We start from the raw sequence: 22878 nt of genomic DNA, 5'->3' as shown, positions 1-22878 counted from the left end.
TGTATATATGTCAGTCCTTGTCCTTGTCTGTACATTAGTGTTTGCCATTGTTGAAATGATGATCAAAAACAACAGACACAAATATTTTTCTTATGGGCAAAGCTGAAAAATCATTTAAAGCGATGAAAATGTTACAAGGCGGAAGAGGGCCAAGAAGATCAGAAGGATATACGGGTACTTAAAATTGATCAGAGACAGTCTTTTAAAAGGCCTTCATTCTTGTTTCTAACGTAGCAGGGTGCCTGGACAAAGGATAAAAGAGAAGGGAGGAAAAAAGGATGGAGAAACTAGACTTTTGGCCGTTATCTATTAGTTATTTCGATCCGTTTGCATTATTTGAGAATGTTCGGACTGAGTTCTCGCAGATATTCCCGCTTGATGTGGTACGATGGAAGGCTAGTGATGGGACATTGAGGACTATTGATCGATTACCAGTACAATTGACTGTGGAGGATGGTGCTGAAGCCGAATCTGGCACGGATGCTTATTTACAGTTGATTATAGTAACGTGTATTTCAGTGGAAGAGTATAGGTCTAAAGTCCGTCCTTTGCTGCGGCAGTGGTTGCCAGCAGCTATGAACAATGGTGATAGCTTCCATATGCCGTTGATTCTTCTGTATGCGAATTCTGAAGTGGTGGACTCTAGTATATTCAAGACCATGTCGTTAATGGAAAAATTTAATAAAGACTTCCCAGAGGTACAGACTCTGATGTTGAAATCTGTTTATAAATCGCCAAAGGAGAAAGAAGAATTCTGGACACAATTAAGTCATCAGTTCAAGGGGTTTTTGGTTAATGTTTTCAAGGCTCGTATCAGCAAATATGAGTCGAGATTAAAAGCTGTGACTAGCTCTCCTACTAGCAATCTAGAAGATGAAATACGAGCTCGCGAGTGTTTACTGAAGCTTTATTCAGAATTTAGGCTGATTGAGAATGCTAAACAACAATTGAAATCCCTTAAATCATTGCTCCACGAAAAGTTAAAAACACTTGAACCTGGGGAGTTGGACAGACCTTTTGATGTTTATTCGACGACAGATTTATCGATATATAACCTTTTAAAGGAAAATAGACTGACTAAATTTGTGCTACATAAATCATTATTCGTTAAGGATTTCATGTTAAACCAAATTGATGAAGATGATAGTCGAAAGTACTCTAAGATGCTTACTCAGATACATCGATTCATAAGGAACATCGAGAGTGATTTTATTAAAGATGAACACCTATTAGAATTTAAACACTATGTCTACAAAAATATGATGAGTCTACTCCCAACAGATGTTAAACCGGAATCTGAGCCTATCGTAATGGAATTAAAAGCTGAATTGCTCCTAGCATACAGAGACATTTGGATAAATGGTGTACTTACGAACACTGACTATTCCCTACTGGATAAAAAATTTAGTTTTAACCCTATAGCATATAAATTCGACATTGTTAAGGAAACATTTGATACCGAGGATACTTTCCACAAGAATTATTCACATTACACTAAGGAAATCATTTCTTTGCTAAGTAAATGTAATGGCAGAAGACAAAGAGTTATAGATATTCTATCTTTAGAAGTGGGCTTATTACATTATCAGAGAAAAGAGTATATTAAAGCAGTTAATTTGCTAGTCTCGTGTAACGAGTATTACACCGAATCTAAATGGGATATTATTGGGACAAATATTCTTAAAATTTTTGTAGAGTCCTTAACTAATTGTCCAGATATTGATAATGTAATGATCGAAGGAGAACCTGTTCCTGTTACTACTATTCTAAGTAATTCCTATCTCAACATTTTAAAGAGTAGTAAAATTGTTGAACAGAAAAAGGCATGGTGGGATAAATTTCTTGAATTGCAGATAAAAGATGATGTTGAATTAATATATCCTTCGGAGGGCTTAATAGATTTGAATTTGGACGGTTTTACTTATCTTTCTAATCCTAATGAATACGCTATTGATGTTCATGTTACCAACAATAACTTTCCACAAGACATTGAAGTATCTACCATGAAGTTATCTATGAAGAATGATAATGACGAGTATAACGAATTTAGATTAGACAACATTCTGCTAAAAAAGTCAGCGGAAGTATACAAGCTAACATCTAAGAATATTGTGTTTGGTTCCTTTGTTCCCGTATCAATTGAAGTTAATATTGGCTACACAAGCATTGTAAAATATCTAGATAATTCTAACGACGATAATATCATAACAGTTGAGCCAATATATCACAAAAATAATATCTGGTTTGAAATTGAAGAGTATAAGAACCTGCACCTTGGTGAATATGCAATAGAAATTAAGGATTACAATTTTGACCAATTAGCTGACATGGAACTATATTTAGAGGCTGAAAAAACCTTAGATACCTTAACCAATCCCATTAGTTTTGATCCTGAAATCGACCAACCTACAATTACAATTGATAAGAACGATTTTCCGATAAATAAAAAACTAACATACTATTTAACCGACCAGCGGCAGAGTTTTTCTTTATACGCAAAGCTAACTTATTCTCTAAAAGGTGCTCCTGATATCATACATTCATTCATCCAACAGATCAACATTGAATACTATCTTCAATTATCAGTATCTGTGGAAGATATTTTCAAACGGGATCGTTTTTTCTTCAAATTTCTGCTGAATGCGTCTACCAAAGAAGAACCTGTAATGGTGTATGCCTCACAACTAGATCAAAAAGATAGTAATTCTACGAATTATGCTATTTCTGGGGAATACAAACCTTCAAGTCCCATGATAATCAATAATAATTCATCTGAAAGCTGCTTGAATTGCTTTCAAGTTACTACAGAAGGAATTTTTAACAATAAAGATGTATTTGAATTGAAGGTGACGTATAATACTCTCAGAGAATATTTGAATTCATTTGTCACAGATACTATTTTACTAGAAGGAGATGTAGGCTTTTATGAAAGATATGAGCCCTGGAAGCTCTTCTGGGTTTCAAAAATATTACCACTATTCAACTACGAATATGAACTCTACATCAAAAGTAGAATATTAAAATTAGTGGTTGGTTCAATAGATAGTTTTAGTATTGGCCTCTTATTCAAGAAAATGTGCATCGATCATATGGTAAGAACTAAATTTATGAAATGTATCAGCGACCTCCTACATGGTATAGAATTGAATGATATCGATTTGGAATCTTATTGTAAAAGTTGGAGTGCTAGAACTCTAACAGTTCCAGTGCAATTGCCAGAGTTGAAGCAATTCTTTGAAATAAAATTTAATCTTAAGGAAACCAAAAATGATTCCTTTTCAAAAAGTATTGGTGAACCATTACCTTATGAAGTCGTTATTAAAAACTCCAGTGAAAAGTGGGGCCAGGATATTACTGTGGAGCCAACCTACACATTTGAAATCTTGAGTAGCAATGACTGGTTGGTTCATGGAAAGAAACGTATGACATTAACATCAAAAGTTGAAGAGATAGACATTAATTTAATACCCTTGAGGAAAGGATACCTTGCTTTCCCTCAAGTCGAGGTAACGACTTCCACAGGCGAAGTTGCTAGGGTTGATTATATGAATGCATATGATATCGTTCTTATTTTTTAGGATTAATTCATGAATATATTATTGCATTAATAAATTACTCCATATATTCATTTTATAGATGTTTATAGAAAGTTCATAGGTAATAAACCGATAATAGACAAAGAAGACGAGAAAGACAGAAAGAAAAAAAACAGCATAAGTTCCGTAGAATTAAATTAACTTATAATTTATTAATGGTAGAATAATGTACATGTACAAAAAATGTAATAATATTAAAGATACTAAAGTGAACTAATGATAACGGTGATTATCTAGTTTAAAGAAAGGGTAGTTAAAAGTGCAAAAAGATAAGACATGAATAAATAAAAATTTTTTAAGGAAATTTTTTTTTGTTGTTTTTTTCTAATTGCAATAAATCATTCCCATTCAACAGTAGCTGGTGGCTTAGAGGTGATATCGTAGGTAACTCTAGCAACACCATCAACTTCGTTGACAATTCTGGCAGCAACCTTTTTCAAGAAGCTGTGTTCAAATGGGAACCAATCAGCAGTCATGAAGTCAGTAGTTTCGATGGCTCTCAATGCAATAACTTGTTCGTAAGTTCTTTGGTCACCCATGACACCGACAGACTTTACAGGCAATAGACAAGCAAAAGCTTGGGAGATCTTGTCGTATAGGCCAGCATTTCTGATTTCTTCGATGTAGATGTGGTCGGCCTTTCTGGCGATTTCGACTTGCTCCTTGGTGACTTCACCTAGAACACGGATGGCGATACCTGGACCTGGGAATGGATGTCTCCAGACCAATTCGTGGGAGATACCCAACAACTCACCTAGATGTCTGACTTCGTCCTTGAACAATTCTCTCAATGGTTCAATCAACTTCAACTTCATGTTGTCCAACAAACCACCGACGTTGTGATGGGTCTTGATAGTTTGGGATGGACCCTTGAATGAGATAGATTCGATGACATCAGGGTACAAAGTACCTTGTAGCAAGAACTCGATGTCCTTACCATCCTTTGGCATGATCTTTTCGGCTTCTCTTTCGAAGACGTGAATGAAAGTGTTACCGATGATCTTTCTCTTTTGTTCTGGGTCAGTGATACCCTTCAACTTACCTAAGAACTCTTCAGAAGCATCAACCACAGTTAAGTTGATACCTAGACCTTCGACCAAAGTCTTCTTGACGTTGGCAGCCTCGTTCAATCTCAAGACACCGTTGTCGACCAAGATGGCGTGGAATCTCTCACCAATGGCCTCGGTCATCAACTTGGAAGCGACAGTGGAGTCGACACCACCAGAGACGGCACCGATGACCTCGGCAGTTGGGCCAACAAGGTCTCTGATTCTTTGGATTTCAGTGGAGATGAAGTTTTCCATGGTCCAGTTTTGTTTAGCGTTACACAAGTTAACGGCGAAATTTTTCAACAGGGTCTTACCGTGAGTAGAGTGGGTGACTTCTGGGTGGAACTGGATACCGTAAATTGGTTCAGAGTTATGAACAACACCACAGTAAGGAGAGTTGTCAGAGGTAGCGATGACCTTGAAACCGGTTGGTAGACCGTGCAATTTGTCACCGTGGGACATCCAGACAGTGGAGTGGTCAACATCTTTGAACAATGGGTCCTCCTTGTCTAGGACGTTCAAAGTAGCTGGACCGTACTCTCTCTTTTCACCACGACCGACTTGCTTACCGTTAATCCAGGCCAATTCCTGCATACCGTAACAGATACCTAGGATTGGGACACCTAGATCGAAGACAGCGTGGTCAACGTGAGGAGCATCTTCAGCGTAGACAGAGTATGGACCACCAGAAAGGATAACACCCTTTGGCTTAAAGTGCAAATCAGCGATCTTCTGGGTGCATGGAAGCATCTCAGCATAGATGTTGAATTCTCTCAATCTTCTAGTAATCAAATGAGAGTATTGAGAACCGAAATCCAACACCAAGATGGTGTCAAATACTTCATTAACTTGTTCAACTGGAGACATTTTTCTTTTAGTTGTTGTTGCTGTTGTTGAAGATATCTCAAAAAAATTAAAAAATGAAATAAAAAAATAAAAGAAAATAAAGAATAAATAAGAATAATAACTAAATCTTTAAAATAATCCCCACTATTTCTAATCAATTAAATAAAAATATATAAAATTTTTGAACAATTATTAGTATTTATAAATAATTAAAGGTCATCGCATCGCCTTTAACTCATCGCAAAAATTTTTTTTTTTTTTTTTTTCAAAATTTTTTTTTTGGTAAAAGAAGTTAAAAAAAAAAAAAAGAAAGAAAGAAAGGAAAAATAAATAAAAAAACGGTTCGTGATCTGTGATGTATTAAGATACGATACGATCACATTTTGAACGTGATAAGAGATCTAGCATGTGATTACCGTTTACTATTATATTTGGTCATGTGATGCCCACATCAGATACGAGTAGTCACATGACTCGGTGGTCAGGAGAAGTATTAAAGGGAAAGAAAAAACCGAAAATGACGTCATTTTCGTTTTAACTTAAAAAATTTTTTTTTGAATTTTTTTTTTTTTTTTGGCAGCCAAAAAAACGAAAGTGGAAAAGAAAGAAATAAAAGGAGGAAAAAGAGAGTGTGTAGGACTTATTGCTATTGCTAAAAAGAGAGAGAGAGAGAGAGAGTATAAGTGTTTTAGTTATTTTACAGTTTTTCTTTTAAAGAGATGGCTGGGTTGAGAAGCTCTTATTTTTCTGTCTTTGATATCAGATTTCTTGATTGTGGGGTAGGTTTGTATATTAAACTGAATTCTATACTTAATTTTAAATAAAAAAAACTTTAGTACTTGCAAAAAGAGTGTAAGACTTACTTGAAGATAAAGATACCATATAACAAGTGAAAAGAAAGAATAAGAACTAAACATACAAATAAAAAAAAAAAATACTTGGCAGAGTGAAATATGTCTTATCAGGAGGTAGGGAAGGATGATAAGGATTTCTTTCATAGGGAGAAGGTTATACAGAAACGGGATGGTAAGAAGTCTAAATTGTCGTTAGCTATACAGGAGTCAGAATCGACTAAGAAGGATGTCCGTACGTCGGCTCTTACTGAACAGATACAGCAACATCATATACAACAGCAGAGGGTTATGAATCATGTTCCTGGTGGGTTATTTGATCAGAATTTGAGGGAAGAGTCTGTTCCAGAAGAAGATGAGAATGAACCAGAGAATGTTGATGTAGGTCAACAACAACAAGAACATCATCATCAACAACAGAACGAGGTCGTGAATGTTGATGATGAAGACGATGAGGATGAAGATGAATGTTCTTCTTGTGATGAGAGGAATGAGGAGTCTCTAAAGGATTATAAACCTGGTGGATATCACCCTGCTTATAAAGGGGAAAAATACAAGGATGGGAGGTACACGTTAGTGCGGAAGCTAGGATGGGGTCATTTCTCTACGGTTTGGCTTGCTCGTGATACACAGATGGGTGGTCATGTAGCCATGAAGATTGTTAGGAGTGATAAAGTTTATACCGAGGCAGCTGAGGATGAGATTAAACTGCTGCAGAAACTGACTTCGGAACAGGATGGCCACTTGGGAGCTAGGTACACACTTAATCTATTGGATAATTTTGTACACTCAGGGCCGAATGGAAAGCATGTGGTTATGACTTTTGAAGTGCTCGGGGAGAATCTTTTAGCTCTGATTAAAAAGTACGAACATAGAGGTATACCGTTAGTTTACGTGAAGCAGATCTCGAAGCAGATTCTATTAGGGTTGGACTATATGCACAGAAAATGTGGAGTCATACACACCGATATTAAACCTGAAAATGTTTTGATGGAGATTGGAGATGTCGAAGCAATAGTGAAGGTCGTTGAAATGATAGACAAGCAAAAGAAAGACCTTAAAAAATTGCAAAGGAATGGATCGCAATTAGATCAAAATCATCATTTGGACAGCCCTAAGAGTGGTAGTCATTTCAGTCAAACGGGTTTGCCTGAAATGTATAGTTCAAACGATAGTACACCGCTGCAGAGAATCCCAAGCAGAAAAGCTAGAAGGAACACTATAATTACAGGCTCACAACCATTACCTTCACCTATCAGTTCTACAAACTTTAATGAAATGAAGTCGCAACTGCTAGGTACAAGTATCTCGAATACCATGCTAACTAGTAACCTCGCTATAAATTGCACACCTCAAAGGCCGTCTATGATAAATATGGGACAGCCTCAACATACTGTTAATATTCCAAGTTCCTCTAATAGAAGCTCTAAGAATTTTATACCCACAAATTTATCTGTCTCTAGTACTTCAATGAATCATGATATAAATGGACAGCAGCAGCAATTAGCTAATTCACTCTCTTCTTTTGACATTTCAAACATCGATACTTCGGATATTGTTGATAATGAGAATAATATAATCCAGGTTAAAATTGCTGACCTAGGTAATGCTTGTTGGTACGATGAACACTACACTAATTCAATTCAAACTCGTGAATATAGATCACCAGAAGTTTTATTGGGAGCACCGTGGGGCTGTAGTGCTGACATCTGGTCGACGGGATGTTTAATATTCGAACTAATTACTGGTGATTTCTTATTTGAACCTAATGAAGGACACTCTTACACAAAGGATGATGATCATATTGCTCAGGTAATAGAATTATTAGGAGATTTTCCGTCATACCTGTTGAATAACGGGAAATATACAAGAACTTTCTTCAACTCTAAGGGCCAACTAAGAAACATATCCAAATTAAAATTCTGGCCATTGAAGGACGTCCTCAAGGAAAAATATAAATTTCAAGATGATGAAGCCCGAGAGATCGCTGATTTTTTGTTACCTATGTTGACTTTAGACCCTAGAAAAAGAGCTGATGCTGGCGGCTTGGCCAATCATCCTTGGTTAAGGGATACTATTGGCATGGAGGAAATCAGTGTATCAGATAGAAGGTTGTATGGAGATGGTTCCGATATTCCAGGCTGGTATAACGAAGTTCCTTGTCATCGGAGACATTAAGAACATACTTTACTAATTATTTGCATTTTAAATTAGGTTTTTGTTATTGTTTTTTTATTATTCATTAAACTATATTTTATTTCTCTCTTTGCATTAAAATTGAATTGCTTTTTGGCACGAAGCAGATAAATTTTGAACCAATAACATATAAAAAAAATAAATTGTTATCTGCTTTAATATTTACTAATAAGTGCATTGTACAAAATTTGATTGCCCAGTGCAGTTCATTCCTGTAATTTCTCTATTAATAATTTTTTTTTTTTTTTTGAAATTGCGTACTGTTTTATATAGTATCAAAATTCTATCATAGTCTGTAAAAATAACTAATATTTCTGTAAGTTTTCATTATCATACTTTTATTTTAACTTTTTCTCACGAACCATTCTGCTAGTCATCTTTAACACCAATATTATCCGGGTTTTGATGATATTTAGTTTAAAATTAATTTTTTTTTTAGTTAATTATATATATATATTAAATATATAATGGATATTTAAGTTACAATGTTAAAAATAACTGATTAGTGAACTGAATAAGTAAAAGAAATAAGGTATTTGAATTTCCAATATAGAACAAAAATGGAAAAGCATTAACTGGTACTAGTAATAGGAAAAGGAGCATTATTCCTATTTTTAAATGACAGGGTATCGATATGAGGAAGTAACAGGATAAACAAATATATATTCCTGTTAATTTTGGAAGTTCTTGTTCGAATTTCGGTAAGTGCAGAGGTGTAGTAATTAAGCTTAAATTAAGGCATAAATAACAGCGGCCAAGACAGCACCGAAACCAGTTTCGAAGGATGGGCCTTCAATGAAATTGGCGCCATTTTTCTCTTTTTTACCGCCGGACTTAGTCTTGGTAGACTTAGTACTGGAAGCAGAAGAAGAAGAGGCAGAAGAAGACTTACTGGTGGAGGAGGAAACGGATGATGAAGAAGAAGTAGATGAAGATGGAGTGTATAAGCTGTTAATAGCATTAGAAGCATTGTAAGCAATCTCACCAGACAATTCATTACCGTCGGTATCTTTAATTGTGTAGTTAGAGGACTTTGGCAAAGTGTAGTCATCTAAGAGCTTACCAATATTTGTTCCGTTGACACCCCACTTGATCATTCTAGCAATATCATCAGGTTGAGTTGGAATAGTAAAGTTGTTAACACCGAAGTCTTCGAACTCATCAGTAATTTGAGTGCCGTTACATAGAACAATGTTATTTTCTGGAACGTCACTTTCCTTTGTGGTTGGCAGCTCTAGGGATTCGTATTGAGATTTCAAGTTATCGAAGTCTTCTTTGTAAGTGACAGAATTATCGTCATCATCGATATCCACAAGACCATAGTGGTTTGCCTCTTCGGCATATTCGTAGACTAGACCACCAGAGAAGGTGTTCTTTAAACCACCGTACAAACCTTTGGAAACTTCATCGAAAGTTCTTGGTAAGTTCTTGTTACAGCCGAACTCGGAGAAGATTAATGGGATGGCTGCGTCAGCAAAACTAGAGTTCAGTTTGTCGTAGCCAGATGATTGCCAGTCAGAGGATCCCGAGCACCATTCGTAAGTATTCAAGCCGAAGAAGTCAGCGCGGGACTCGTTCAAAGCCACACTTACATTCTTCCCGTTCAAGGAGTTACATTGCAAGTAGTTCAGCGTTGGCAATCTCAAGTCAGTGTTGTCAGCAGCAGAGTAACCCACTGGGATGGTTCTGTTGGAGTGCTTGGCAATATACTGTTTCATATCTCTCTGCACGGCACGGATATACTGTGGGTCGATGTTAGCGTAGTTCTTCTCATCGTTGATAACTTCGTTACCGGAGAAGAAACCTAGGACGTTAGGGTAGTTCTTAAAGGCGTCGATGAACTTGAACACACGGGACAAGTACTGAGCATTGTAAGTGCCCCATGGGTCCGCACGGTTCAAGTTCTCACCGTAGTTACCACTATTGACATCCAAGATGACGTAGATACCGGCATCATTCAGGATTGTCATACATTCATCGTGGTTGACGTCAGGGTTCAAGGTGTACACTCTGATAGTGTTGATGCCGAGTTGTTGGAACACGTAGGCATCACGGGCACAAACATCAGCATCTGAGAGCACATCCTCCCCACTGTTACCGTCGTAGGCAGAAGACCCACCTGGTTGGTAATCAATACCCTTAACGAAGAAAATCTCGTTCTCGGTATCAGTGTTGTTAGGGGATGAAGGTTTAATGAAACGATAATCCTTGATATGGATAGGCAGTAAAGCCTGAGCCATATTGGATGCAGCAAGCAAAAGCAGTACACTCTCAGCCAACATTATTTTTGTACAAAGTATCTATTCTTGGATATATATATATTTTTTCCCCTTTCTAGAATTATTAGTTTGAGAGTGTAACATTCATATAACTCACAATTGGAAACAAGTACCTTAATATATAAATGTTTTTTATTGAGATGGGGTCTTGTGGTTGGTTTGATTTGTTTATTTTGGTAGGGGAAAGCAATCAAAAAAAGAAAGAAAGTGAAAAAGTAAACAACGCGAGGAGAAAGGAAAAAAAAACACGTAGCGAGTGTGCTCTTCACAGAAACCACTGTACCCCATCATTTAATAAATTACAATGGTGGGGTGTTTTTTGATTGTTTATATTCGAATCAAGAAAATGACGTAATTGGGCTACACAACCATACAATTTAATTAAATATAAAATACTTATAACCTATTTAAATACATAGTGAGCATTCATTAACAGATATACTATAGCAATTGTGGTACTTAGGGACTATGAGACCTTATAATAAAAAATAAAATAAAATAAAATAAAATAAAACTACACGCTGTACCCTTCTCGTCTCCTAAATGTAAATCTTAAAAGAAAGAAAAAAAAAATAATGATGTGGACATATTTTGTATATGATACCTTTCATACACAGAGAGAACATTTGAAATGAGATAAAAAAAAAGGGGATAGGAGATGGAGTAAGAAAGGCTGTATTCATCACCTGTAATACATTATATGGCATTGGAGGGGAGGGAATGGAATTCATTCCTACATATGACTACAAAGACTCACTCAACACTTTTGAGTAATACTTAATAATATTTCGACTTGAAAAATGATCATTTCGTTAATTGCTGATACTACATAGATCATCTCGTTAATACTATCAAATATATCATGTCATTATATATTGATACTATTAAATATATCACTCTCTTTACCTGCTTTTTTTATATTTAATTAAATAAACCTAGAAGCTCATCGCTTTTTTTTTTTCGGTGCATAGAAACAAGCGAAGTACCTAAAATTTTTTTTTTCTCTTGATACAGTAAATTTTTCATTTACTACCAAACGAGTATTTATCAACTTATTAATGTAATGGCAATCTTAAAATGTCAATTAACTGTAGAACAGATTCAACGACATATACAATATTAGGCCCGACTTGTAATGACTGTTGAAGGTTTACCCTTTCTGGTATCTGCTCCCGGGAAAGTGATTATATTTGGTGAACACTCTGCTGTGTACAATGAGCCTGCTATAGCTGCCAGTGTTTCTTCTTTACGTACATACATGCTTGTTTCCCAGAGTTCTGATGACTCTATCGAATTGAACTTCCCTGATATCAAGTTCGATCATGTTTGGAAGAGACAAGAGCTTGAAATGGTGTTACGGGAAACGCAATTGTTGGCAGAGGCTCGTAATGACACCAAGAACCTGAACAACGTGCTGGTTGATAAATTAAATGTTATATTAGAACCTCTAAGGGAGTCGCTGCATTACCACGCCGCTTTCTGTTTCCTATACTTATACTGTTGTCTGTGCCCCGAGATAACCAATGTGAAATTTTCTGTTAAGTCTACACTACCAATTGGTGCTGGTCTTGGATCGAGTGCCTCGATTTCTGTAGCACTTTCGATGGCTATGCTAAGACTTGGTGGACAACTCCTGGACAAACCAGTACTAGAGGCAGCCGACAAAGCTTGCATTAACGAATGGGCGTTTATCGGTGAAAAATGTATTCATGGTACCCCATCAGGTATTGACAATGCCGTGGCGACGTATGGTAACGCGGTATTATTCCAAAGATCTGCTGATGGGAACACTTCATTTAGATTCCTCGAGAGATTCAATGAGATGAATATTCCTATGGTCTTGACTTATACCGGTATCCCAAGATCGACCAAGACACTGGTCTCTGCAGTTAGAGATCTATCGGAAAAATATCCAAAGATTGTTTCTGATCATATCATTAGAGCAATGGGAGAACTAGCTTCAGAGAGTGAATCTATTTTGAATAGCGGTTCCACTGATAGTGATGCTAACTACCAAAGATTACTAGATTTAGTTAACATCAACCATGGGCTATTGGTCTCTATAGGTGTTTCTCACCCGGGATTGGAGATAATAAGGAGTCTATCTATTGAAATGAACATAGGTGCCACTAAATTGACTGGTGCAGGAGGTGGTGGTTGTGCTTTCACTATTCTTAACAAAGACACTCCAAACGATGAAGTTGAGAAGTTTAAGGCCCAACTCTCTAAACAGTACAAATACCTTTCCTTTACTTCTGATTTAGGTGGTTTGGGTTGTTGCATGTCTCATACCTTGTCACTGGATCAACGCAAAACCGTCAACCCGCTGTTCGATAACGAAGCTACAGTAAAAGAAAAGCTTAATGAGGCCTTACTACCTGGTAGTAAAAAAGTATCACTAAGTTGGATCTATTGATTTAAGATATATGCCGTTGTAATTGTTTACAATTTTTGGTATATATAATGAATTCTCTACCCTTTCTCAAATCACGTTTAAACTACTTTTAACTATCACGACAAAAGTTAACTTTATGTATAGATATAGAACAAAATTACGAGTAGAGTACAGAATATTAAATTGCATATTCAACATAGGTTGTTATATATTTTCTATATTGATTGTATACTTACTTTCTATTAAAGGTAGAGTGAAACTTAACAAGTCCATAGTATCCTTGATATAACCCTTGGTAATCGGTTAAGTAGCCGTTTAGCGGGTCGTTATATTTATTTACAACCTGGAAATCATCATCCTTCCAGCTTCTTAGTTTCCGTAATTTGGTTAACTCTTCTACGGTGAGTTGAACTTTAGGTCTTGTACCATACTTCAGTGGTCCGATATTAATCCAATGAATTTTATCCACAGAATACTGTTGTAATTTTTCAATAGATTCGAAGTATTCAAATAAGTTCTCAGCAGTATCAATAAAGTAGGCACTACACACAATAATCGTATCATACTTCTTCTCTATATTATAGGAGTACTCTCTGAAATCTCCCCATATTGTGTTTAGATTTTCAGGTGCTTTAATCTTTGAAAGGTTTACTTTCATAGATCTAGTTTGATTTCTCGAGTCTAATTGTCCAGAATAGAACAAAGAAAAGGGTTTGATCTCGGTATCCTTTTCATATCCCAATGCAAATCTATTACATATATACATGAAAGCAGACATTTCAATTGAATCTACTTGTATATCTCCAAATTTTTCAGCAATAGAGAAAGCTAAATTGCCTACACCAGAACCAGGAACAACCACTAACACGTTTTTCCCAACCGTTGGAATAGAATCAATTCTATCACATATATAAGCGAATAGAGGATCACGTTCACACTTAAAATCTTCACTCCAGTCTCTGCACAGGTGAGAGAGCGATTCACTAACTGCTGATGAATTCGAAACACTACCATTAGGTAATTTCACGCTGGTAACTTTTTGTAGACCTTGATCTTTGGTGTAATTATAACCCAAAAGGGTACACGTTTGGAGTAGAGTCCTTTGATGCTCTTCACTGTCTTTATTTACCTCAACCAGCTCCTTTAAAGCATTTTCAATGATATTTTCGACGACGACACTGTTCTGGACTGTACTATTGGTTATCTCATCGATCTTATTGAAATACTCAATCTTCTTCAATTGCTCATATTGATCTCTCCTGAGTGATTTTGTTCTCTTAACAATGGTATTGTTTATCCTTTGGCCAGCACCTAGATAGCCTCTTAGGGAAATCAATGAATCCACATATTCCTCCAATCGACCACTTTGATTACCAGTTCCTGACCCCAATTGCATGCTGGGAGTATGTAGGACCACATTGCCACTTTTCTTGACACCTCTAAATCCATTCTCTACCGTGCTAACAAACCAGTCCCTAAATGGTTTATACCTTCTCAATAAAGACATACCAAAAACCAATATAGTCACAATAACAGTGACAGTGTTACTACTCATCACAGGTAAAAATTACAAATACCCAAAAAACCAAACAATACAGAGATCAGAAATGGAAGTAGGATATATCTACCTTCGTTACAACTTCTGAATGTAATTTAACAACCTTGCGATTTCTATCTTGCAAGCAATTTTGAGCTTATCTCTTATATTTTATATTTTTTTCCCTCATGTTGATCATTTTCACATGCGTTATATTTTATCGGACAGACTGTTTAGAAGTAAATTTATATTCATGATGGTAAGCTTATTAATTAACATCTCCAAGGGCAACACCATATCGAGAAAAAGTACTTTGAATGGTTGGCAGGTTTTGGAGCAATAAGTTGGAAGTGTCTCAGGTGCTATCAGACACACCGGTTCGGTTTCAATGTGAACGCAGCGATGATGTTCCTTTAGGTCAATTTGTCACTGAGAATGTACCGGAGTTGGCAGACGGTGCTGTTGATTGGCTATCTCCTTTCCTATTCAATGGCCATTTACAGACTGCATTTACAGCATTAGCTTCCTTTGATGATATTAATCAAATTAACTATAAAAGGCTAATGTTGAAATACCCTGACGGGGGAGTTGGTGCTTTGGATGTTGCCGTACGTGATCCTGAAGAGTCTGAAAGCAAGTATGTACCAGAGGGCCAAAATCCCATTGAGGCTCTAAATGCAAAAATGCCTGGGAAGTTTTACACTTATTTCGAGCCAGGTGATGCTAGGTTACAATCCGACGATACAAAACCGATGCTTATAGCTTTACATGGACTCACTGGTGGCTCTCATGAAAGTTATGTTAGGAGCATGATTAATAAATTACAAAACAACTATGGATTTGAAGCTTGCGTTTTAAATTCTAGGGGTTGCTGCAACTCATCGATCTCCACTGCTCAATTATATAATGGCGGATGGACAAATGATATCAGGTTTTGTGTTAGACAACTTAGGAGCATGTATCCAAATCGTAAATTTTACATGATAGGTTTTTCGTTGGGCGCATCTATCCTAACAAATTATTTGGGCGAAGAAGGTGACAAATCCGATATAGAGATGGCTATAGCCTTTGGAACCCCATTTGATTTAATGGAATCTTCCAGATGTATTTCTGAGTCAAGAGTCGGCTCACGGCTTTATTCACCTACACTTTCACAGAATCTACTGAATCTGGTTAAAAGGCATGAAGATGCTTTATCTAAAAATGATACATTCCGTTTAACTTATGAGGCCTATGCTAATAATATCAAAAATGTCACCAAATTTGACGACTTATTCACAGGACCAATGTTTGGGTATAAAGATGCTGCAGACTACTACAAGAATGCCTCTTCTTTTCAACGCCTACCTGGCATTCGTACCCCATACATTGCTGTGAATGCCATTGATGATCCGATTGTAGGTTATCAATCGTGGTTAGACTCTCATTTCAAATCAAATCCCTACACATTGCTCGTCAAAACTACTGTAGGAGGTCACATTGCTTGGTTCAAGAACCTCAGCGGAAACAGGTGGTATACCGATCCCTGTTGTAAGCTATTAGCCGTTTATCATGAAATGATAGCGTCTGGGAAACATGCCGTTATTCCCGAAATGACTGCTTTACCACAAGAAAAAGTGAGTCCTGTAAAGACGACCTATGTTGATGACCTATAGATATGATCCGTTTATAGTTCTTAAATCTTTTTTATATAATGACCTTTATGATGCAACATCGACTATCAATATGAATATCACGAAAATTTGACGCTATTTTCGAATTACTTGATATGATTATTGATATCTTCATTTTGAATCAAAACAACTTCAAGTAAGGTAATAACTATTGATTCATTTATACTCCAGTTATTTACATAAGGAACTATTATATATTTCGTATTATTATTTTATAGATATTCAAATAATCATATACGAATATCATCTCGTGGCCTTTATATTTTTCCACCGTACTGTACTTAATGAGTGATGGATGACTAGGTGAGGAATGCCTCATCGCTGTTTTTATGAGAGGTTATTAAGTCCAATTGATACGCTTTACTTGATTGTAACTATCTCTATTAGCTAGCTAACTATAATATCTAGATTAAACTCTAATATATGCATGAGGTAATAACTATATCGGTTTCTCATCGTTCTAACCATCTGAGCACACAATTTTTCAATTGCCAGGAAGCACTGCTTTATAGAGGGAAAGATGACAAACTGAATGATGCTGAAGTGTTTTTGAATCCGACTATCGATAAATTATCGAAAACTGTGTCTTATAACCCAAGAGCATTGCTCTGGGATGCAAAAACCGGTAATGGTTCTCTAGGAACTTTTCAATACAGTGATAGTAATGATAATGATTACTACTTTAACGATAAATCTAATGACAACAGAGCTGATAAAACGATATTGACTCATCCAAAGATAGAAAAATCTGCATACCAAATAGCACTGGATAACGGGACTCAGCCGCCTAAACTAAACAAAGAAAATACGAAATATTGGTCAGATTACTCAAGAATGATATATTCACCTTCAAGCTTAAATATTTTAAATGATTGGTATCACAATACTGAAAATCCTAATAGACCAGACTACAAAAAGCTTGGTGAAAGATCTTTTGATAAGTATTTTGTAGGTTACGAAGAGTTTAAAAATAATTATTTACAGGACTTCTTTGATAATAATATGCATCGAAAATTGGAAGAATGCGACAGTTTACAAGGCTTTAATATTATTACAGATATGGATAATGGATGGGGTGGATTTACTTCTGCTTTGCTAACTGAATTAAAGGATGATCTACCTAAAAACTCTTATTTTACATGGGCTTTCCATGAGGAAGATCCATACACTAAAGCCTATGATAATAAAACCCCCATCAAAATCAATAAAAAATCTTTCGGATTAGTAGCAAACAAAATCAGAGCCACTGCAAATATATCTGAGAATTCTGATCTATTTTTCCCCATCTTCTCTAATAATAATTTTAGTAACTGGGAGGTAGGAAGTTATAGCTGTCTACTTTTTGACTCGATAAATTCTGTTTTACAATCTAACTACCCATCTGAAAGAAAATCGATGGAATATCTAACCAATTGTTTAACATTAGGTGATAGCTCCCGGAATATAATGTCAAGCATGAAAGTCAATCATAATGAAGGTCTCAAAAACTACTCGTATTATAGCCACCTACCGCTCTATAACAGACCAAGCAGTTTTACTGAAGACAATCTCCATACCTTCGCCAGCTGTAATATTAAAAGAGAGGAACGTCACAAATCTGTATCTGAGAATGAAAAGGAGATTAATAAAGAACGAAAAATGATCGAAACTGAGTTGACTACATATCCTTTCATAGCCGCTGATACATTTGCAAATGTAGTACCATCAGACCACTTCTATGAAATGACTATTAAATCAGATGAGAAATGTAGGGATGTTTTCAAAATGTATGGTGATTTAGTTTCTAGATATTTTGTAACGGACGATGACAGAGAAGACCTAAAGGATAAATTAGAAACGGTATCATCAGCTTATGAATATGGTTGGTATGATGATTCTGATTCAGGAGATGATAATTATTAATCATTTATTATTATGTACATTATTTCAATTACAAGAGTGTTATATATATTGTTATGCATGAACTAAAAATATTAGATTACTTTTACAATGTTTTGAAACTATATTAGAATCTTAAGTTAGTCTTACTTTTGTATTGTAATGTCCATAAATATTAAATATGCAGAATAAGAGACCAAATATTAGTTAACTAATCAAACAGAGCTGAAAAGCTTTCCTCTTGTACTGTGGTTTTCAATGTCCTCGTTAGCATCGCGAAATTCGTCGTCTTCATCAAGAGTTGCTGGAACAAATGAAGACCTATGTGTGGAAGGTAGTTCAACAGATGGGCGTTGTTTCGAACGAGTACTAAAAGATCTAGCAATTTCCATTTTATCCAAACCCTCTATTTCTTCCTCATCAGGATCTATAATGCCTGACTCATCACCAGCAGCGGAGCTTTTCAATTCACTCAGTAGAAAGGTAATATTTGTCACTCTAGATTTAACTGATTGAGAACCTTTGAAAGAATTTTCTAGTTTTGATTTTCCATTTCCATTATTCATTACTTTTTTTAAATCACTTACTTTGGGTATAACAGGTCTCATTGCTTTCCAGGAACGAGCATCATCTGAGGCAATCCTTGACGATGTGAATGGCCCAAAAGGCCCGAACCCATTACTGTTTTCATGGATACCATTAGCTCTTGCAATATTGTTGGAATTGGATTGCAAAATAGTAGGAGATAGAGGCCTACTATGGTCATTAAGTAAATCTGTATTAGATAACTGGTTTTCATAAGACATCAGAATTTGAACACCCTTATCACCAACTTTAGAGTTCGCAGTGCTCTGATAATATTTGAGAAGATCATCCTTGGTAAATAGTTCATTATTATTTAACTTATCCTGGGTTTCCTTATAATAGTTATTACTGTTCAAAACCTTTGCTGCATTAAAATGATATAAATAGTAGGTATATTCAGGTTCCTTTATATTAGTTTGAAAATAGTTCAAACCTGATAACATGATAGTACCTCTATACTTCTCAAAGAGTATTGCCATTACCTTTGATTGTAAATCCTTGGCATCAAGATCACGAACCATCTGGAATAATCTAGATAAAGTAGATCCTCCAGAAATAAGATCTTCAGTGTTATTTAGCAATTGAATAACGGCGCCTTTCATGAATGGAACCAGCTCTGTTAACAGATCGACGCTAATCACTGGCTGTCTAATATTATCCACTAAAATTTTTATATCATTTACAATAATATCACGTTCCTTTACATCTTCGGTAGTTTTCAGTTTGACCACCAGCTCATATAACATGTCTGAAGTTTGTTCAGAGTAGTAAATCTTTGTATCCAAGTCCTTGATAGTAGTTCGGCACTGTTGAACAATATATCTATTTTCCTTTGCGCGTAATTGTACCGCTAAAACCTTACGCATAATGTCCAAGACACTTAAGCCAACAATACTAATGTCAGAAACAAGTAATGCAGAAATTAATTGTAATGATATAAACACTGAATTGAAATCAGTATTGGACTCCTCATAAGATTTAGCAAAATCAGTAACCTGCCTCGTTAATAGTAAAATAACGATATATCTTAGTTGGACAGGAACGTCATTACAAATAAATTCCAACAATTCTTTGTTTGGAATCTCTTGTAATTTCTTGATCAACACACGAATGGCCAGATTGAGTTTATCAGTCTCAGTTGTGTTAAAATACTTGTGAAGAATAGCGACGGATAAGTCATTTTCCGCTGTGGGGAGGTCAGCATTTTCGTCGGCCCGAGTTTGTGTTCTACTCAAACGCTTCGACAAGTTCATGTCATCAGCTTGGTCTAATGAGTTCACATTAAATCTTGGATTTCTTAGCCTACATTGGTCTAGTGCAAATCCAACACATCTCAGAACAAGATAGTTTAGCTGAGGATCACTAGCCAGCCCCATAGTCTCCGAAATATCACCACACAGTTTCAAGTGCAAATCATCGTTATTCAGCCTCTTCGCTATTACATCAAAAAAGAGGTCCACGAACGACTTATACATCTTAATAAATTCTGGGTCACCACTGTAGTATGCACTATCCATATTCACACATATGGCATGAAATGTTCCCTCGAGAATTTCTATCACACTCACATCATTGTTCACATTATTGTTCGACAAGACCATCTGCAATATCGTCATAAACTCCTTCACGAACACATTCAAGTTCTCCTTACAGTGTTCAATTATCTGCGCCATGAGCTCCAATGTAACACACACATTTCCAACTCGCCGTCTGTTCAGATCAGCATTAGTCCGCTTTATTAAATAGTTACTCACCTTCTCTAACTTGCTCGACCTAGAACCCACATAATACAAAAGATAAGACGTCTCAGAAGACTTGGGCTTCTTGTCAGGAGCTCTACCACTAGGATAACATTGATTGACCAATTTCTGGTGCTTAGGAGTGAAAATACGTACCAATTGCATCCAATTTTACCTTGTTTTTATGTTCCTTCTTTTTCTTCAATTATATTATAATATTTTATTATATTTCCTCTGCTGTTCGTGTACTCTACACAGAAACTATCTCTCTTTCTCTTTACTGCAGTCCACTCGCTGCTATCATATAGTTTGAACTACTCTATTGACAACGCTAGAATCAAATATCCATCTATCTTGAATTCCTTGTTTATTGTAAGTTCCCCTTCGTTGAAAGAATTTTTTTTTTCTTGAATTTTTTTTTTTTTTTTGAAGTTCCGATGCCTTTGCACAGTGAACTTTATTTTTAACTTTAATTAATATTAATAGATCTAAAGTTGTTGGTGTTACCATTTATCACCAACTGTGAGAATCTACATATACAATATCTAGTCTAACTTCTCTGTTAAGGGAAGGGCAAGGTTGTGAAAATATAAAAAAAAAAAGATATGGCTCTGAAAGGTTTGTGGAGTAATGTTGAGGACCAGATTTTGAAGGCTGCGGTGCAGAAGTATGGTGTACATCAGTGGAGTAAAGTTGCTTCGTTAATCCAGAAGAAGACTGCGAGGCAATGTGAGATACGGTGGAAGGAGTTCCTAGATCCGACACTGAATTTCACGGAGTTTACGAAAGAGGAAGATGAGCGGCTACTGGAGCTTGTTCGGACGTTACCAAACCAATGGCGGACTGTGGCAGAGATGATGGGTAGACCTAGTCAGCAGTGTGTTGAGCGGTATAACTTCTTATTAGAGAGTCGTGGTGTTTCTGATACTGGTCATAATAAGGTAGATGATGTGCTGTCTGTGAATCCTAGCTTAGAGACACAGCAAGCGAAGCCCAATGCAGAGGAATTGGCTGAGGATGAGAGAGAAATGTTGGCGGAAGCTAGGGCTAGATTAGCTAATACTCAGGGTAAAAAGGCTACGAGGAAAGTTAGGGAGCGTATGCTGGAAGAATCCAAACGTATTGCACAATTGCAGAAGAGGCGAGAGTTAAAACAAGCTGGTATTGTTACCTCTCTGAAGAAACCGAAGAAGAAGTATGCCACTGAGATTGATTACAATGCCGATGTCATATATGAAGTGGTACCGCCTGTAGTTGTTTATGATGTTTCCAAAGAAAACGAAAGGTCCGCAAAAGAACTAGAAGATTTTGAAAGGAATATTGAGAGGCGTGGGAAACGTGGATTTGTTGAAGAAGAAGATACTAAAGATCATGCAAAGAAGAAAAGTAAAGTTGATAATGATAAAAATAAAGACAAGAATCAGAGAAAGTCTGAGGTGCGTGATAATGTTAAGCCTACCGAGACTGCTCTACTTGATGATTACAAGAAACCTGTGCTGAAATTATCTGCCCCAACCTCTAGTAAACAAAATGATCAGTCTGTTAATCTAAGTAACTTGAGAGAATTTCTTTCAGATTCGTTCAAAAAACTTTCCGCCCCTAAGAACGATTTTGAGATTATTTTTGATGAAGATATTCAAGATATCTCCGACAAAGACCAAGAAGTAGAAGAAGAAGAACATGAAGCAGCAGAGATAGAGTCCCCAGAAGAAAAAGATGAAAAAATGATAGAGCTACCCTTGGAGAGCTTTAAAACTAGAAATGTTATCCCAATACCTGCAATGCTTGGTGCACCAAAAGATGATTTCGACAAACAATTCAATGAACTCATTAAACTTTCTAAATCAGATACCGCTCATACTATCTCTGTGAAGAATTTCGAAACATGGACATCAATAAATAAACAAATAGAGAATGCTATTACTATTAAGGAGATACCTCTTCACCCATCCGCACGGTTAGATACAGAGATCGACTCGCCTTCATTATTTAATGCTATTTGTAGACGCAAGGAAAGACTCATGAGGATTAAATCCTCATTTGACTCAGTGACACAGTTGATAGACCAGGATAAGAAAGATTGCGAACAATTATGTCAATCCATTCCAGCAGTTCGTCGGAATTCATACAAGTATTACATTAGGTACGTCATGTTCCTGCGCGAAAAGAAGGCTATGAAAGAACGTAGAACCTGGCTAGAGAGTTTTACATAAAAGTGCTTTCATCAACAACCATCTGTGTGTATGGAGAATGC

At 36.2% G+C, this 22878-nt stretch overlaps 10 protein-coding genes across 10 annotated transcripts; 6 read left to right on the top strand and 4 right to left on the bottom strand.

Annotated features, from left to right (window-relative positions):
• Window positions 1-278: 278 nt before the first annotated feature.
• Window positions 279-3578, top strand: TRS130 (transport protein particle complex II subunit TRS130; the record flags this gene model as incomplete). Its single annotated transcript, XM_071053540.1, has 1 exon — window positions 279-3578. One exon carries the CDS (start codon window positions 279-281, stop codon window positions 3576-3578), a length of 3300 nt encoding a protein of 1099 aa, XP_070910948.1.
• A 356-nt stretch (window positions 3579-3934) lies between these two features.
• On the bottom strand, window positions 3935-5512 carry GUA1 (GMP synthase (glutamine-hydrolyzing); the record flags this gene model as incomplete). Its single annotated transcript, XM_071053539.1, has 1 exon — window positions 3935-5512. The coding sequence occupies one exon, from the start codon at window positions 5510-5512 to the stop codon at window positions 3935-3937; it is 1578 nt and encodes a 525-aa protein (XP_070910947.1).
• A 932-nt stretch (window positions 5513-6444) lies between these two features.
• On the top strand, window positions 6445-8520 carry SKY1 (serine/threonine protein kinase SKY1; the record flags this gene model as incomplete). Its single annotated transcript, XM_071053538.1, has 1 exon — window positions 6445-8520. One exon carries the CDS (start codon window positions 6445-6447, stop codon window positions 8518-8520), a length of 2076 nt encoding a protein of 691 aa, XP_070910946.1.
• A 746-nt stretch (window positions 8521-9266) lies between these two features.
• Window positions 9267-10820, bottom strand: GAS3 (putative 1,3-beta-glucanosyltransferase; the record flags this gene model as incomplete). Its single annotated transcript, XM_071053537.1, has 1 exon — window positions 9267-10820. One exon carries the CDS (start codon window positions 10818-10820, stop codon window positions 9267-9269), a length of 1554 nt encoding a protein of 517 aa, XP_070910945.1.
• A 1132-nt stretch (window positions 10821-11952) lies between these two features.
• Window positions 11953-13233, top strand: ERG12 (mevalonate kinase; the record flags this gene model as incomplete). The annotated part of the gene is made up of 1 exon (XM_071053536.1): window positions 11953-13233. One exon carries the CDS (start codon window positions 11953-11955, stop codon window positions 13231-13233), a length of 1281 nt encoding a protein of 426 aa, XP_070910944.1.
• Window positions 13234-13444: 211 nt separating this feature from the next.
• Window positions 13445-14767, bottom strand: RNJ42_03371 (uncharacterized protein; the record flags this gene model as incomplete). The annotated part of the gene is made up of 1 exon (XM_071053535.1): window positions 13445-14767. The coding sequence occupies one exon, from the start codon at window positions 14765-14767 to the stop codon at window positions 13445-13447; it is 1323 nt and encodes a 440-aa protein (XP_070910943.1).
• A 299-nt stretch (window positions 14768-15066) lies between these two features.
• MGL2 (putative carboxylic ester hydrolase) lies at window positions 15067-16404 on the top strand (the record flags this gene model as incomplete). The annotated part of the gene is made up of 1 exon (XM_071053534.1): window positions 15067-16404. The coding sequence occupies one exon, from the start codon at window positions 15067-15069 to the stop codon at window positions 16402-16404; it is 1338 nt and encodes a 445-aa protein (XP_070910942.1).
• Window positions 16405-16845: 441 nt separating this feature from the next.
• DML1 (Dml1p) lies at window positions 16846-18324 on the top strand (the record flags this gene model as incomplete). The annotated part of the gene is made up of 1 exon (XM_071053533.1): window positions 16846-18324. The coding sequence occupies one exon, from the start codon at window positions 16846-16848 to the stop codon at window positions 18322-18324; it is 1479 nt and encodes a 492-aa protein (XP_070910941.1).
• A 191-nt stretch (window positions 18325-18515) lies between these two features.
• EFR3 (Efr3p) lies at window positions 18516-20789 on the bottom strand (the record flags this gene model as incomplete). The annotated part of the gene is made up of 1 exon (XM_071053532.1): window positions 18516-20789. The coding sequence occupies one exon, from the start codon at window positions 20787-20789 to the stop codon at window positions 18516-18518; it is 2274 nt and encodes a 757-aa protein (XP_070910940.1).
• A 440-nt stretch (window positions 20790-21229) lies between these two features.
• On the top strand, window positions 21230-22837 carry CEF1 (Cef1p; the record flags this gene model as incomplete). Its single annotated transcript, XM_071053531.1, has 1 exon — window positions 21230-22837. The coding sequence occupies one exon, from the start codon at window positions 21230-21232 to the stop codon at window positions 22835-22837; it is 1608 nt and encodes a 535-aa protein (XP_070910939.1).
• Window positions 22838-22878: the final 41 nt, after the last annotated feature.

Source organism: Nakaseomyces bracarensis, assembly GCF_045282275.1.
Source record: "Nakaseomyces bracarensis strain CBM3 chromosome Unknown Scaff11_0, whole genome shotgun sequence".
Taxonomy (NCBI): Eukaryota; Fungi; Ascomycota; class Saccharomycetes; order Saccharomycetales; family Saccharomycetaceae; genus Nakaseomyces; species Nakaseomyces bracarensis.
Note: the sequence above shows the minus strand (reverse complement) of the source record. Positions and strands in the feature narration are given on the sequence as shown.